Source organism: Dermochelys coriacea, chromosome 10 (assembly GCF_009764565.3).
Source record: "Dermochelys coriacea isolate rDerCor1 chromosome 10, rDerCor1.pri.v4, whole genome shotgun sequence".
Lineage (NCBI taxonomy): Eukaryota > Metazoa > Chordata > Testudines > Dermochelyidae > Dermochelys > Dermochelys coriacea.
Window position 1 is genome coordinate 31,453,841 of NC_050077.1, and position 17,705 is coordinate 31,471,545.

Here is a 17,705-nt window from a genome sequence, read left to right on the forward strand (position 1 = left end):
TGAATGTGACATGTAACAAAAAACAGGTGTTCCACATTTGGGTCATATTTCACACATTTTGTTCACTGATGTCACACATTGGCCATTTGGTGGTTGAGAAATTTGAGAGCACAGTTTTTAATGAAATGGGGGCCATTTTTCTGAGGGTAGCCTGTGGCTATAGTCCCGTTGGAAACAATGGGAAATAGTGGCATTTTTACTAACTTCACCCCCTTTCACTTTGGAGCAAATTCTATGGCATCTGAGTTCCTGGCTGTTGAAAACAGATTTCTTGGTGTGTCTGGGATGGTTGTTGGATCTGTGGAGGTAAGTGTGGTGATCCATGGGTTTCTTGTACATAGTCATTTGTATGGTTCCATTACTGTTGCTAATTATGGGGTCCAGGAAGTTGATGCTGTGTGGCAACATTCTAGAGAGAGTTTCATAGATGGGTGGTGGTTGCTGAAGTTGTGGTGGAAATCTATGAGGGAATTTAGGTAATCTGTCCAAACGATGAAAATATCATTGATGTATCTCAGGTATATCATTGATTTTGTGGTACCTTTCTCCATAAATTCTTCTTTGAGGTAGCCCATGAAGAGGCTGACATATTGGGGAGCCTTCCTAGTACCCATGGCTGTTCTCATGGTTTGGACAAGGTGTTGTGACAGTCTATAACCTTATGTTCACCACTTTTACAAGACTATGATAAATTTTGTACAAAGTATGCTTTGTGAGGTATCATTTGAAAACTCATAATCTGATGAACATTATTGTCCTGGTAAGATATGTGTGGCAACATTGTATGTAAAGTTGCTAAGTTCTGTTGTATATGGCATGTTCCAACTCTGGGGAAACAGCCTCAAACCACTTCCCCAGAGACAAAAAGCTAGTCAGCGTAATCATATGGACTATCACTTGATTAAGCGGCCACTCTTTGGCAGGAAGAAGGGTGTGAACAAGACATTTATATCTTAGCAATAGAACAGCTGAAAGTTACCGTCCAACAAACTTTTGGTTGCCTGAACCCCAGCTGGAAATGATTCTCAAAGAGGAGGAAAAGATATAAAAATGAGGAACAAATCACCTGTCATCCCTTTCTCTCAGATCACGACAGCCACAATATCTGAAGGAGAAGGAAATGAGCATTGAACTGGAGGATGGGTCCTGACTGAAAGGCATTCAGCCAGTAAGACAGCAAAATCATGTGGTGAGAGAGACATTTTGCTTCGAATTCACTTTGCTTGTTAAGTTAGGTATTATTTTGTGTTTTACCTTTTATTTCTTTGTAACCAATTCTGACTTTTATGTCTCATTACTTGTAATCATTTAAAAGCTATATCTTTCTATAATTAATAAATGTGTTTTATTGTTTTATCTCAACCCAGGTGTTTAGATTGAAGTGTTTGGGAACTTCATTTGGGATAACAAGGTTTGTACATATCATTTTTTATTATGAACTTTCTGTGAGCTTGTATTATCCAGGAGGATATTGGGCAGTACAAGCAGCACATTTCTGGGGGAAAGTCTGGGACTGAGAATTTGCTGGTGTTGCTCTACCGTGTAATCCATGGGTGGCAGGGTGGCTGTCTGAAGCACTTTTGCAGTATAGCTGGGGGTAATTTATATGCTGTGAATGAGCAGGCCAGGAGTGGTTGCTTTCACAGCGAAGCAATGTAAAAGGCACCCCAGAAAGGAGAACTGAGGGGACACAGCTGTCAATCGGTCCAGCTTGTACCCTGGGCAATGTCACAGATGTTTGTTGTTAAATGGGAATTTGTGAGTGAATATGAAATGGATGACACGTTTCAGAGTGGTAGCCATGTTAGTCTGTATCAGCAAAAACAATGAGGAGTCCTTGTGGAACCTTAGAGAATAACAAATTTATTTGGCCAGAATGGTCACTTCAGTCTGTGTGGTGAGTTTTTTGAGGATGGTTTCTATGAGTCCTGATATTCCTTCACTAAGTGTACTGTGGCCAGATGTGATGGGTCTGCCTGGGTTCCCTTGACAGCTTGATGATGTTGGGGTGTAGTGTAGTGTCCATATGGTGGGTCCTGGTGTCGCTGTTCCTCCCAGGCGTGGTGTTCTGTAGACCGTGGAGCTGGTGTAGTTTGTTATTGTGTTTGATGGCTGTCATCAGTTGCTTTTTATAATTGTTTTGGGTTTCCTGCATGATCGCCATGTAGGTTTCCGGATTTTTTTCTTCCAGTGTGTGGGAGTATGTGATGATTTCTTGTTGAGGTGGTCTCTTCTGGGGTATGTACGTATGTATGTCATGATAAGATTACTGTGGAGAATGTGATAAGTTACTGCACTTAGATAAGGAATCACCCTCAGTGGACGTATGTGAGGCTGACTAGCTTCTCTGCTATTATATGTAGGGAATAGGCTAGATGCCCATTAGAGGTCCCTGCAAATCCAAATAATTTTCCATCAGTTCTCAGTTCTTAGAATTAACTAAAATGATTCCATAGGGCTTATGTTCACTGCCATAAGCTGTAGATTATACACACTATCCATTCCTATAGAGTGGATGGGAGTTGTAAGACCTGTTTGACGTGCCTGAGGCTGAGGTTTTAAATGTAATGAAGTCCCAAAACAACTAAGGCATCTTTTAGAAAGAAATTCCTGTTGGCATTTTATACAGTGATAAAATAAATAAAAATAGAACAAAAATTACCTCCAGGTAAGAGAGCACATGGAAGCCCGGGCCCCACAAACTGCTATCAGTATCTCTCCTAATTAGATTTTTTATGAAAGAGTGGCCCACACTCTAGAACCTCAATACTTTAGGAGCTAATGCCGTATGGAAGGCTGTGTCCTCTCCCCACCTAGTATTTACACCTACCCGTTTGTTATTTTCAATGAATTTGGCACCATGTGCTACTGTGTGTCTTGAAGAAGAATCAGGCCCTGTGAATTTTTAGAACTATCTCTGCCTCTTTTTCTTGTATTTGTTGTTTGTGAAGGAAGACAGCAAACCTGCCATTAAACCTGCCATGAAACTCAGAGTCAGATAATTTAGAAGGATTTATGCTATTACATTAAAGCAGCCACATTCATTTATCAAAGCACACATTTTCTAATGGGTGGTTGAACATTTCTGCTGGCAGTGCCACTTTCTTTCACTCACCCCTCTATAGGTATCCTCTGGAGATTTATTATAGTTCCAAAAGCGAAGCCCTGCAATATTTTCAGCTTTATCAAAATGGATTGTGATCATGTGATCTTCCCCATAAGTGAAAGGAATAAGCCACATATGATTATCTTCAACAGTGATGTTAGTCCCATCTATTAACCTACAAACAGAAAAATCCTTTAGTGATAGACTGGCAATTGTTAAGCAACAGAAAATAGCAAGAGAAAACAGTACACAGAAAAGGCACAAAATGATTGCAGGAAAACATGTGCCTTATTTCTATTCTGAATTTGAGTAGCCAGCCTCCAGACATTAGATTATATTATGCCTTTGTATGAAAATTAAAAAAGCACTCTACACTATATCATCATGTAATTAAAAACAGTAAGTAAAATTTTCAAAAGTGTCTAAGTCACTTAGGTACTTTTGAAAATTTACCCATTATCATACTTACAAGAAGACAAATTAATGTTGAGTTAGGTAACCTTAATTCTGGCATTTCCTAACTTTTGATTGTTTGACTTCATGATTTAATATTTTTAACTTAGTTTTTTATATGTTTATATTTCATATATGTGAAAGGGGGGCAGGGAGAGAGAGAGAGAGAGAATATATATGGAAAAAGATAAAGAACACTATGTAACCTGATAAAAGAGCGTAAAAGGAGAAAGAAGGAAAAGAGGAAAAAGACTGAGCAATCATGAGGTATGATTGCCATAAGTATAGGCTTACCCATGCTAGGTTTTAGCTTGCTAAAAATTGCAGCGAAGCTGTGGCAGCATGAGTGGTGGCTAGCCTGTAGTTGCCACCTGGGCTGCCATGGCTTCAATGCTATTTTTAGTGAGCTAACTGGATCAAGGATAGCTGGCTACACCTACATATGATGCAGTTATACGCGGGCTGAGGGACGTACTGGCTGCCGCTTCCTGCAGCCCCCATTGGCCTGGAGCAGCGAACCACGGCCAGTGGGCACCGCGATTGGCCGAACCTGTGGACGCAGCAGGTAAACAAACTGGCCCGGCCCGCCAGGGACTTTCCCTGAACAAGCGGTGTCCCAAGTTTGGGAAACAATGCAGTAAATGAATGTGGTTCTCAGTTTTGCATTTGGTGAATATATTTTCATCCTGGTTACAGAGTAGCAGCCGTGTTAGTCTGTATTCGCAAAAAGAAAAGGAGTACTTGTGGCACCTTAGAGACTAACAAATTTATTTGAGCATAAGCTTTCATGAGCTACAGCTCACTTCATCGGTTAGTAAGCTAGGTCCTTAAGCTAAATGATATCAATCTTCCTTTTTTAGACATTGAAAGGACAGCAATTGTAATTACCTCAGTTTAGAGCAGACATATAATCTAAAAAGAAGAATGAGGTTTCAACGCAATAACTTTTAATTATTAAAACTTTATGATTGCAAAAGTGAACCACTCAAAAACCAGGAAATGACAAAGTTAATGTTGCCCATGTAGTCTTAACTCTGCCCATGTGTTTATGCAGCATGATACAAGCTTTAATTAAATCACTGCACAGTATGATTTCCGTGAACCTCTGCAGTATATGTGTAGAATCGCACTCAGTGAAGGAAAAGGTGTGATAGATTTATTTCTAAATAACTTAAGTCTGAAGTAAAATAACATTACACTAAGTACTTATTACAAATATTTTAAAGAAGTCAAATTAATTGTTCATAGTGATGTTACTATTTGTAATATTTTTTTTACATTTGTACCAAAAGCGTGCTTCCTGCCTGACTTCTGAGTGCTTAATTATGCAACTGTAACATTTTCTTTTACAAGTTATTTTAAGAGAATTCCTTAGGTTTGTTATTTTTAAAAAATTAAAAATGGTACGTCTGTCCTGTGCAAAATATTCATTTAAGGAAACAAGGTCTTGCATAAGTCACTACATATTTTATTCTCTGAGGCAAGAACTCCAGTGTTCTCTTGTCTCACTGAACATGCACCTTGTACCATTAAATGTTTTATGCACTATGCACACAAGCTATTATTATTTGTAATACAGTTATACCTAGATGGCCAATCAGGGATAAGAGCCCCATTATGGTAGGTGCTGTTTGTACATATGGTGAAAATGTGATCCTGCCCAAAGAAACCAATTAATTTTACAGAAAACTTTACTTTCTAGGCACATAACATATTTCAAAAGCATGAGCCATGCACATTGAATGAGGTGGAGCTACCAGGAAAACTACTTGAGCATGTGTGACATGCAGTTTTCATATGGACATAACTCAGTCCATAACCCATTTTCACTGGAAAACAGAAAGGTGTTTCTCCATAATGAAGACTATTTGCTTGACATAGTTCCAGTGTTTACCTCTACATTTTAGTGCACAGCTTTTTTTTTTTTTTTTTAAAGGGAGGGGGTCACAAGAACCTATATTTGCTCAAACTTTCCAAAAATGATTAATACTTGGGCTGAGATCAAGTCTGCAAAATTGTACTGTATAGTCTAGTGGTGGTGCGGACCATCAGGATAATGTGATTGTGGGCTGCGACACATTTTGCTGATGTTGACCATCTGCAGGCATGGCCCCCTGTAGCTCTCAGTGGGTGCGGTTCGCCATTCCCAGCCAATGGGAGCTGTGGGAAGCGGTGGGTCACAGGGACATGCTGGCACAGGAATTTGGAATCTGACACAGGTCATAGCTAATGATGGCACAGCTGCAAGATTACATTATTATTAATTATTATTGTTGTTATTGTTATTATTATTATTATTATCATTATATAGTAAGGGTTAAACAATTATATATTTTATAAACGTAAATTATATGTATTTATAATAAGTTCTCATTCATTACCTCTAAAATCTCAGACTGAGAATATTGCGAAGACTATCATGGAAACAGCACACACAGGACAAAACACTACAGGAGATACTTAGCGTTTTCAGTTGTTTTCCTACTTACTTGTCTAATGTTCTGGAATCTTCCATGTACTCTGCAAGGTCATTTAAATCTTGTGGTGAAGCAGAAATCTGAGCCATAGTAATTGGTAAAGCCTGACCATCCTTTCCTACTACTTCAAGTCCAGTCAGTCCAAGATAATGTGAGTCTCCCCAGGATAAGGTGAAATTTAGCTGCAGACCTAAAAATAAGAATGAACACATACATATTTATCAGTCAGTAGCAGGAGGCACCAAAGAAATGATCCTAAAGCACATACTAGCACAGAGGTGGGCAAACTTTTTGGTTCAAGGGCCCCATCGGGGTTGCGAAACGGTATGGAGGGAATGGTAGAGAAGCTGTGCCTCCCCAAACAGCCTGACTTCCACCCCCTATCAGCCCCCTCCCTCTTCCCGCCCCGACTGCCCCCCTCAGAACTCCCAACCAATTCAACCCCTTCTGCTCCTTTTCCCCTGCCCGCCCCCTCCCGGGACCCCCTTCCCCTAACTGCCCCCCCGGAAACCCCCCATCCAACCCCCCGGGACCCCATCCAACACCCCCTCTCCCTGTCTCCTGACTGCCCCGCTCCCGAACCTCCGCCCCATCCAACTGCCCCCTGTCCCCTGACTGCCCCCCGGGACCTCCTGCCCCTTATCCAACCCCCCCACCCCCTTACCATGCCGCTCCAAGTGGCAGGACAGGCTTATTGGAAAGCCTGGGAGGTGAGTGGGCACAAGCTGTGCTGCCCTTACGGCTGCATAACTACAGGGAAGCAGGGGAGGGGGCCAGGGGCTAGCCTCCCTGGCCGGGAGCTCAGGGGCCGGGGAGAACGGGCCTGCGAGCTGTAGTTTGCCCAACTCTGTACTAGCAGATCAGTTTATTAATCCTAACCTCCATAATTAGCATGCAAAAAGAAGGAAGTACCGCCTTTCATTTTTTTCCAGGTGCATCCAAAAAAGTGCAAAATAACAGAATGCAAGTTCAAGGGCTAAGATTTGTTAACAGCAACTGGAGATAGCAGGAGATTTAAGGAATCCAGAGTAGCATGTTATCCACAAAGATGGAGGAGTTTCAAAATGTTTAGGAGCGGGCATGCAAATGTGAACTCTATGCCTGCAGACTCAGCCCATCAAGTCCATTCAAACTGCTGCTAAGAGCATCTTCCTGACAACACTCTGACGATATCACCCCCACTACTGCCACCTTTTATGGTTTTATGCAGAGTCCCATGATTTTGACCTCTGCTGCAGGAGCTCTGGTGATGATGTGAAGAACTCATGCCCTCACACAATTTTGGAGTAGCTGGCTACACTTGCCTCCATCTCACTTCCAGGAGCTACCTGATCCTCCTTTCCTTGTTCCTAGCTGTCACCTGCTCTCTTGCTCCTTTCCCCATTCCTAGCTGCCACCTGCTCTCCCCCTCCTTGGTCCCAGCAAGTAGCTGCTTCCCTGCCCCTTCCCCTCCCATCTCACCAACTGTCCCCACCTCACATGGAATTATGGAAAATAGATCCTGTTAAACTAACTTGATTGTTTTTTTATGAGACTACAGGTTTGATTGATAAAAGTAATAGTGTTGATGTAATATACTTAGACTTCTGTAAGGCATTTTACTTGGTACCACACAACATGCTGATTAAAAATCTGAAAAAGATTTGGGGTGGGGAGTGGATAATCAGCTGAACATGAGCTTCCATTGGGACACTGTGGCCAAAAGAACTAATGAGATACTGGGATGCATAAACAGGAGAATCTCAAGTAGGAACAGAGAAGTTATTTTATCCCTGTATTTGGCACTGGTGCTATCACTGCTGGAATACTGTGTCCAGTTCTGGCACCCTCTGTTCAAGAAGGATGTTGATAAATTGTACAGGGTTCCAAAAAGAGCCATGAGAATGATCAAAGGATTAGAAAAAATGCCTTATAGTGATAGACTCAAATTCAATCTATTTAGGAGAAGGTGACTTGATTAAAGTTCATAAGAACCTACACATGGAACAAATATTTAACAATAGGCTCTTCAATCTATCAGAGAAAGGTTTAACATGATCTAGTGGCTGGAAGTTGAAGCTGGACCAATTCAGACTGTACACAAGGCATCCATTTTTAACAGTGAGAGTAACTAACGATTGGAACAATTTACCAATTTTTGTGGTGGATTCTCCACCACCGACAATTTTAAAATCAAGAGAATTTCAGGAGGGGGAAGGCAACCTTTTTTGAGATCTGTACTGAACTAATCTCAGAGCTGCAGTGACAGCCTACCAACACATGGTGCTCCATGCCTGTGGGGATATGGGTCACCATTGCCATCTGGAAGCTGGCCATCCCCAAATGCTATTAGCCAACCAGTTTGACATGGGGAGATTGTCTGCTGGGGCCACTGTCATCTTTGTATGTATTGCCATAGAAAAGGTACACTGGGTTACACAGCTTGGTAATGCTCAGGGGGTCGTTAATAGCTTTGCACACTTGGGGTTCCCAAACAGTATAGGGGCCATTGATGGACTCAAGTGCCTATTATTTGGCACCCCTCTCTTCCTCCACATACATACTAGGATCTTTTGGAACTCAGCTCTTTTTACCTTAATGAATAATGGACAGTTTGCCTCCAGGATCACTATGGACATTAATGATGGGGAGGTTGCTCCAGTTATCCTGGGAGACCTGGTTTATCCTCTGCTTCCCTGGTTAATGAAGCTGTTCACAGGATGCCTCAACAGAAGGAACAGTTCAACTATTGCCCTGCTAGTTGCAGAATGGCAGTGGACTACACATCTGGCCATTTGAAAAGGAGGTGCTGCTGCTTCTGGAATAGGTTGGAAGCAGCAGAAAAAAAGTTCCAACAATTATAGCGGCATGTTGGATTTTGAACAATATTTGTGAGAGTAAGGGAGAAAGCCTTAACGATGGGTGGGAGGCGGAGATTCAGAGACTCACTCAGCAGTGTGAGCAGCCACCAAGGCATCCTACAGAAATAGCTGAGGCACTATTATCAGAGACGCCTACTGCTGTTATTTTGAGTCTCAAAAAATGTGCTGTGAATTATTTCAGGTTTAAGGATTTTCTATGTTAAATGGGATGACTCACTATGTATGAATTTTAACAGTTTTTATTATGTAACCATAATCAGCTATGTAACAAACTAAATAAAGCTTTAACTGAAGCAGAAGCAATAATGAAACAACAATTTTTATTATTAATACATTAAACCACAATCTATTCACTAACAACTTAAAATAAACCTTTAATTAAAACAATAGTGAAGTAAAAACGGAAAGTGCAAAAGTGCAGTATAAAACAAAACAAGGGGGAGGGTGGCTTAAAGTCACAGGGAAGTATAAACCTTGCCTCTGTTTCATCTTGTTCAAGGGTCTTCTGGAATTGAGTGGCAAGGCACAAAGTTACCGGGGGAGCTAGAAGGCTCAAAACAACCTTGCTTCCATGTGCAACTGTTCTCAGTGCCCAGATCTGCCTCTGGGAAGGGAATGGACACTAGGAGGACTGCCCAGGGTGTGGGGCTACAGTTGGGAGGAGTTGCTGCTGTTCCCAGATCTCTTATGTAGGGGCTGCAGAACAAGGCTGAGTCCTGCTGTATGACACTTGCAGCACCTGCTGCCCTACATCAACATGTGTTGCAGCAGAGCATTTAGGCTTTACATTGCCTCCAGAAGTTGGCTCTGCATCTCCCATTCTTTGTCAATACTGTCTTTGGCCACAGCACCGTTCTCCCTCAAAACTGTCATGCTGCCCTTGACCATACTCTCTCTGGATCCTATGATCTCCCTGTAGAGCTCGTTCTCTTTTTCCCTCTCCATTTTCAAATAACGTCTCTGTCTCTCCGCTCTTCTGGTTTTATTTTAGGACTTTGATGAGGTCCAAAACATTTTTGTCCTGAGTCTTCCATTTTCTCCCCTGCAGGTTAGCCAGCAGCTCAGCTGTAAATAAAGATCCCGTCCTTGAAGGTCTGGCCACTGCAGGTGCCATGGCTGTGGGAGTAAGAAAAAAACAAAAGCAGTTATTGTTCCTATTCCAGACAGACTACAATAGCATTTTTATATGTATTTCTGATTTTACCTCACTGAGAGTCTACCCAGGGTGGGGAACCTCAGATATGGAGAGTGGCTTGTACATGAGGAGGGCTAGTTGCACTGGGATTTTTGTTTGTGCAGTATATACTATTTGGCTTTGCTGTTGTACCTTGGAGGCTGGGAGCTGGGAATTATGTTCCTGGTCTGGCTTTGCAGGTTTGATGTGCCGTAGAGGAGTTTATATGGTGTTGGAGGCCTTACCGGAGGGCACCCAGCGGCGAACTGAATAGTAATTCCCTCTACATTCCCTTAGGCTATCCTGACTCTCTGTGACACTGCACTGAGGTGGGTGACTAGAAGGCAGAGAATGGCCTTACTCAAAAAGGCAAAGAGCAGACCAGTGAGCTATGCTGTGAAGTTATTCCCCAAGATGGTTCCCCAAGAAATGCTGCAGAAATGGAAGAGAGTTGCGAGCTATTCTGGGGGGAATGACTGTGCAGATATCCCCCACAATATCTAGATGAATATCAAGCAATTGCACCCTCTGTGGTGTGGGACTAAAAATGGTTGATAGTCAGGACTTTAGTATGAGACAGAGGTTGTGACAGACATGTTAATTTCTTACAATATCCTTAAAACACCTTATTGAATTAAGTTTAAGTATCTTTGGGGTCCATTCTCTTAAATGCAAAGATTAAGTATTATTGTGGGCCAGGATTGTATGTTACCTCTTTAGAGAGGGGATGGGATGAGAGACCTGCAAGTTCAAAGAACTATATTGAAGATTTGCCAGACAAGAATGGAGTTTTGGGACAATATGCATTAAATGGATTTCCTGGGGAATAGGTAGGGGGAGGTTAAGGCGAATTCCCCACCTCTGGTTATGCAAAAAAACCTGCCTTTTGAAGCTACACCCTGAGGAGAGGGTTTTTGTCTGCTGATTACCTGTTGCCAGAGACTGGCGATCAAAGGACTGAGCTGTATAAAAAAACAGATGAACTGCCACACTACTTGTTCTGGTTCTGAATCTGAGACAGTTATGAACTTGTAACAACTGGGAAAACCTAGTTGTGGGTTTTCAGGGACTTACAGCTAGCAGAACCTGAGGCTGGAGTTGGGTGACCTCCAGTAAGTTTTTAAGCATGGGTGTGTGTGCTTTTATTGTTTTGATATGTTTTCTGTTTAATGCTTTCACCTTAAGAATAAATATGCTTGCTTAGAAAAAGCTGTGTGGTATTTGGTAACTGAGGATGATTACACTGTTCACAGCCTTTGGAGAGAAAGCAAAGCACAGATGCTGGCCTGTTTAGACAGTCTGGGTTGCTGGTGTATCACAGTGTAAGCAGGGAACTATGCAGCCTGAAAAAGCCCTGATCAGGAAGAGTGATATGTGGCTGTCTGTCAAAGAGAGGTGATGGCTGGGGGCCAGAAACCTTGGAGTAGGTGCCCTCAAGGACCATGGAGGAGGAATACAGTTCCAGTTACACTGGAACTGTGACAGAGGCCGATTGCCCAGTTGTAACAGCAGCCATTTTGGAAATGTGTACAAGGGAGGAAAGGAGTGGACAGCATGGGCCGAAGAAGGGATGGATGCAGGCGGGGGCTGAAGACTCACCTACAATGTCTTCAGCCCTGGGGCACCTGGAATGGAAGCTAGCATTGCAGGAAGCACAATAACAATAATAATAATAAATTGTAAAGCTAGACACTTACATGGTGAGGTTCTCTCCACAGGATCTCCCTCTTCAGTCCTGGCCGAGATTGCTGGCTGGGAATTGGGCTTAGTTGTTATACAGCAGCAATCAGGGTTACCTTCTTCCAGGCTGGCATCAGGTCCTGTTGTCCCAAAGAGAACCTAACTCTCTGGGAACCTAGAGAACCTAAGCTCTTCAATGGCCTCCTCGAGTTCCTCCTCTGAAGAGTCTCGCTGGTCATCCTCAGGATGGGGAAAAGCTACGGTAGCAGGTTCCACAGCCTCCCTGGTTTGGGAGATTGTGTAACAGTGCAAAATCCTGTCCAGATCCTCCAAAAGTGGATAGGACACATATCTACTCCTGGATCATTTTCTGCCATCCTGGTTTGAATATAGGTTCTCCTGAGCTGTTTGCTATTTATCCTGCACTGGTCATCCTTCTGGTTGTGGCCCGTCGTGGCCATCTGTTAGCAATGTCCACAAAAAGGTCTTTATTGCAGTGACTGGCCACAAGAGCTTCCTGCACTGAGGCTTCTCCTTAGATGGCGATGAGATCCAGTGTCTCAGCACAGCTCCAACAGGCTGTGCGAGGCATATTGTGGAGTTTCTGGAGTAATATTGCAGCAATGCTAAAATACTCAAATCCAGCAGCAAATAGACAAAATCTGGCCCTGTGTCTGTTTTAAAATGGGAGAGGGGGGCATCCTGGCAACTCGACACCAGAGGAGGGCACAGAGGTACACAGACAGGTTGGTAACAGTTGCCCATAAAGCAGTGTGAGATAGCTGCTGGAGGACTGCCAAAGTAGCGTGCAACAGTACTGCATACATACAGACAGGTGGCTTTTCACATTCCACAGGCTCATAGGTTTACTAAACAACTATCAATAATATCTAGATACAGCAGGTAAAATTCCAATGCATCAGGCGGGATAAATCCACCATAGTAAATGTAAAAATATTTCTCATTTCATAAATAACAATAAAACCCACAAGTAGCTGCCTTTCACCAAGTCTGAAGAAGCACTAATACTCATGATACCCTGTTTAACAAACAGCAAGGCAAACTGTATAGTCCAGCTACATATAACCTGCTATTAATAATTACGCAATGCTGAGCTCATGCTGTGCCCATTAGTAATTACCCTAAGTGTGGCGATTTCTGCAGAGCTTACATGGATGTTAAGGGATAGTAGTTTCAACTGACACGCTCAAGAGTCTTGTCTCCTGAAGTAGACTCTGATGGGGCAAGGGCAGTCCCTGGAGATGTTAACTCCAGTTTAATTTTCCTCTTTCTTTTTACAAGTGCTCATGGGGAGAGTTACAGACGGGCTACTGGGGTGGCAGAGAAGGGAGAATGCCTGTGAGAAGGTAGGGATCTTTATCCAGGTACTGATTGAACCCTAGCTGTGGAGGTATTTTGTTGTTTATATTGCTTATTATAATATTTTTCCATTAAAGATTTGCTCCTACTGATTTGGTCCTGCTTTGAGCAGGGGGTTGGACTAGATGACCTTCTGGGGTCCCTTCCAACCCTGATATTCTATGATTCTATGATTACTGCTGTTCTATTTCTACTGAGGCCAGGTCTATATTACAGAGTTCTGCTATAATAGCTGTGTCAGTCAAGCGTGTGATGAAGTGTGAACTCTAATGACACAGCTGAAAGCCCAGTGCAGATGCAGTTATGCTGGCAAAACAGTACTTTTAGAAGTATAGCTGATTTCGTTCTTGTGTGGGTGAGGGGGTATATAAACTGCATCCATGCTGGGTGTGCTTTGCTGGTACACTAGATTGGTATTCCTATACCACTAAAGCACGCCTGAGACATCCCACCAGTTCACACAGAAACTGACAGGGACAATGCTAATTCAAATCAGCTTCATTCAGGGACTGGTCAATTACCTTGTGCCATTTTTCTGAGTATTACAGAAAATTGGGTTAAATTCCAAGTGTTATGGTGTGCTAAATTCTATAATAAACAAAGTTTCAGCCTATGCACACTTAATTACTCTTCTTTACTTCAATCCAACACTCATCAGGAGTCTGTACACAACTGTGCCGGAGAAAAATCTCACATGATAATGTTTGCAGATGTTATGGGTGAAAGAATGTGGTATGTAATATGTTAGTTTGTATATTACAAGAAAAAATGGCAAAACACAGTACTTACATTGTCCAGTGTATACCCCGGGTACCTTAGGTGTAAGCTCAGAAAGATGGTCTGACACCATCACTTGCTCTTGAACCTAAAAAGTAAACCAAGAAGTGCAGTGGATATTCATATATTGTATATAGTGTATTGTTGATACAGTGCTATTGATGTGAAAAGAACTATGTGCACAAGAAAGAAGACAAGCCCTTGACCTAGAGTACTCACAATCTTAATTTGACAGATAAAATAATGAGATATGACAACAGGCTGGGGCAGGGGGAAGGACAGTCTGTAAGAACAGAAGAAAAAAGGGATAAACTATAATTTACAAAGAAATCTTATCACTTATGATGCACTTATTTCATGTCACTATTGTACCTATGTATTATAAATGAACAAAAGATTCTCATTCTGGTGAACTGCCATTTGGTCTCATTCTGATGAATTGCCGGAGTGTGGGTCCATTAATTCAAATACACAAACTCTGTTCCACACTAGCTGTGTGCACTTACTGTTTCCATATTGTGACAGAATATAACCCTATGTTCACACCCTACAGACTATTGTAATAATGTTTGTACAAAGTATGTCTTGTGAGGTGTGATTTAAAAACTCAATTTGCTGATGAATAATATCAAGGCAAATGCACGTAGCAACATTATATGTAATAAGTTATATTTTTCTCAGTGACCCAGAAGAAAACATAAAATCATCACTGATAAACTTTGCAGATGACCCAAATATTGGGAGAGTGGTAAATAATGAAGAAGACAGGTCACTGATACCAAGCAATCCAGATTGCTCTGTAAGCTGGGTGCAAGCAAACAATATGTATTTTAATATGGCTAAATGTAGATGTATACATCTAGGAACAAATAATGTAGGCCATACTTACAGGACGGGGGACTCTATCCTGGGAAGCAGTGACTGTGTAAAAGATTTAGTGGATAATCAGCTGACCTGAGCTCCCAGTGTGATGCTGTGGCCAAAAGCACTACTCTCCACTCCAGTATAATAGATTCATAGATTCCAGGGCCAGAAGGGACCATTGTGATAATCTGTTCTGACCTCCTGCATGACTGGCAGGGAGTTGCAAGGATTTTGAAAGGACAGGATTAAAATTAAAAATGATCTTGAGAAATGGGAGAATTGGTCTGAAATGAACAAGATGATATTCAATAAAAACAGGTGCAAATTACTACACTCAGGAAGGAAAAAATCAAAGGCACAGCTTTAAAATGGGGAAAACTGGCTAGATGGTAGCACTGCTGAAAAGGATCAGGGGTTATAGTGGATCACAAATTGAATATTGTGAACAATGTTATGCAGCAGTGAAAAAGGCTAATAATCTGGGATGTATTAACAATAGTGTCTTTTGTAAGAAACAGGAGGTAATTGTCCCACTCTCCTTGCCACTGGTGAGGCCTCAGCTGGAGTAGTGTGTCCAACTCTGGGCATGACACTCTAGAAAAGATAAATTGCCGAAAGTCCAGAGAATAGCCACAAAAATTATAAAATTAGAAAACAAGACCTATGAAGAAAGGTTAAAAATACAGGGCATGTTTAGTCTTGAGAAAAGAAGGCTGAGCGGGGACCTGATAACAGTTTTCAGATATGTTAAGGGCTGTTATAAAGAGGACAGTGATCAACTGTTCTCCACATCCACTGAAACTAGGACAAGAAGTAATGGGCTTAATTGGCAGAAGGGAGATTTAGGTTAGATCTAGGAAAAGCTTTCTAACTGTAATAGTAGTTAAATGCTGGAATAGGCTTCCAAGGGAGGTTGTGGAATCCCCATCCATGGCGGTTTTTAAGCACAGGTTGAACAAACATCTGTCAGGGATGGTATAGGTTTATTTTGTCCTATCTCAGTACAGGGGGCTGGACTTGATGAGTTCTTGAGGTCCCCAGTCCTACATTTCTATGATTCTTTAATCTTTCATGTGGCTCTTTTCTGAACTCTCTCCAAGTTGTTAACATCCTTCTTGGATTGTGGACACCAGAACTGGACACAATATTCCACTAGTAGTCACACCAGTGTCAAATACAGAAGTAATACAACTTCTCTTCTCCTACACAATATTTCCTTGTTTATACATACATGTTTTGGCCCCAGTATCGCACTAAGAGCTCATGTTCAGCTATTTATCCATTATGACCCCCAAGTCTTTTTCAGAATCACGGCTTCCCGCATCATACAAGTATGATCTGCATTCTTTGTTCCTAGATGTATGATCTTACAGATTTGGCTGTATTAACATGCACATTTGCTTATGCCCAGGTTACCAAGCGATCCAGATCATTCTGTATCAGTGACCTGTCTTCTTCATTACTTATCACCCATCCAAATTTTGTGTCATCTACAAACTTTATTAGTGATGATTTTATGTTTTCTTCCAGATCATTGATAAAAATATTAAATATCATAGGGCCAAGAACCAATCCCCAGAGGACCCACTAGAAACGTATGTGCTAGATGATGATTCCCCATTTACAATTGCATTCTAAGATCTACCTGTTAGCCAGTTTTTAGTCTATTTAATGTGTGCTGTGTTGATTTTATATCTTTATAGTTTTTCAGTCAAAATTTGTGTGGTACCAAAGCCAATGCTGTATATAAGTATATTACATTTACACTATTACCTTTACCAACCAAACTTTTAATCTCATAAAAAAGATATTAAATTAGTTTGACAAGATCTATTTTGTATTAACACATGAGGATTGGCATTAACTGTAGTATCCTCCTTTAATTCTTTATTAATCTAGTCCTATATCATTGTTCCATTGTTTTTTCTACATGTCAAACTGACAGGCCCACAATTATTTATGTCACCTGTTTATCCTTTTTAATATTGGCACAACATTAATTTTCTTCCAGTCCTTTGGAACTTCCCCAATGTTCCACAACTTATTGAACTTTAAGGGGATGAAAGTCACAAGAGAGTCTTTTATACCATGACAGATGAGCAAGTGCTCCCTGACAGATTATATTGCTCTGCATAGTTTCCTGGTTCATAAAGTAAGCTACCTAGCTGCTGCAATTTGGATCTGTAGAGAAAATTTTCACAAAGAACTTTTGAATAAGTTTTAGTTCAGGGTTTACTTTTATAGATGACTTAAGCCCAGTGTCACAAGCGGGATGTGAATGGTCCAAGCCTACTGGTCAGAACAGGAGTTGGAAGCCAGGATACCAGGTGATCAGAGTCTGAGATAGGCCAGAGGGCAAAAAGAGTCAGATGTCAGCAGGGTCAGCTGGAGATAAGAGTAGGTAGTAGGAGCAGGGGATGCAGGGGATGCCATCCCAAGCAGGGGAAAACCCAGTTGCACAGATGAATTCCTGTTCCTCTGTTTGGTTTAAATAGAAGCAGCGAACCAAACAGGATTCCTGGAGTTCCACCCATCAGTGCCCAGGACTTGAGTCCTCTGTCAGAGGTGAACTTTGAGTTCTGGTCACTTTTAAAACAGGTCACTGGATGGTGGGTTGGAACATACTGGTGCCTAAGAGCCTTGTGGACTGGTGTTTGAGACCCGCAGCCCTGACACTCAGAAAAGAACAAGTTGTGGATTAAAAACACAGATAAACCCTCAAAGCATGCAGCTGGGTCTAAATCAAAAGAAACACTGTCTTATCTCTATCCATGTAATTAAAGAGGAAGTTTGTGAATAATGTCACTATAGCCTTCATTAAATGCTCATGAATAAATCAGAAAAGACAAAAATTGGAATACAATATTAATTTTGAAAACAAATTTCTCCCAGTAATATGACTGGTGATAAAATCCTAAGAACAGACTGATAGC

At 41.6% G+C, this 17,705-nt stretch overlaps 1 protein-coding gene and 1 long non-coding RNA gene across 20 annotated transcripts in view; both read right to left on the reverse strand.

Annotated features, from left to right (window-relative positions):
* LOC119863013 (katanin interacting protein) overlaps positions 1-17,705 on the reverse strand; it is a 166,660-nt gene that overhangs the window by 36,262 nt on the left and 112,693 nt on the right. For 18 of the 19 annotated variants that reach the window (XR_006274744.1, XM_038420691.2, XM_038420689.2 and 15 more), the window contains 3 exons: positions 13,921-13,996; positions 6,049-6,226; positions 3,116-3,281 (listed from right to left, as the gene is read on the reverse strand). Coding sequence is in view for 18 of the 19 variants with exons in the window: in XM_038420691.2 (XP_038276619.1) it covers positions 3,116-3,281; positions 6,049-6,226; positions 13,921-13,996 (420 nt within the window). In the remaining variant the exon portion in view is untranslated. Of the gene's footprint in view, positions 1-2,892; positions 2,977-3,115; positions 3,282-6,048; positions 6,227-13,920; positions 13,997-17,705 lie in introns of those variants that run through there. The other variant, XM_043493811.1, reaches the window with a different exon arrangement.
* LOC122456087 lies at positions 9,250-13,218 on the reverse strand. Its single transcript, XR_006274749.1, has 2 exons — positions 11,769-13,218; positions 9,250-10,013 (listed from the first exon to the last, which is right to left on the reverse strand). It is a non-coding gene; the product is annotated as an uncharacterized LOC122456087 (long non-coding RNA).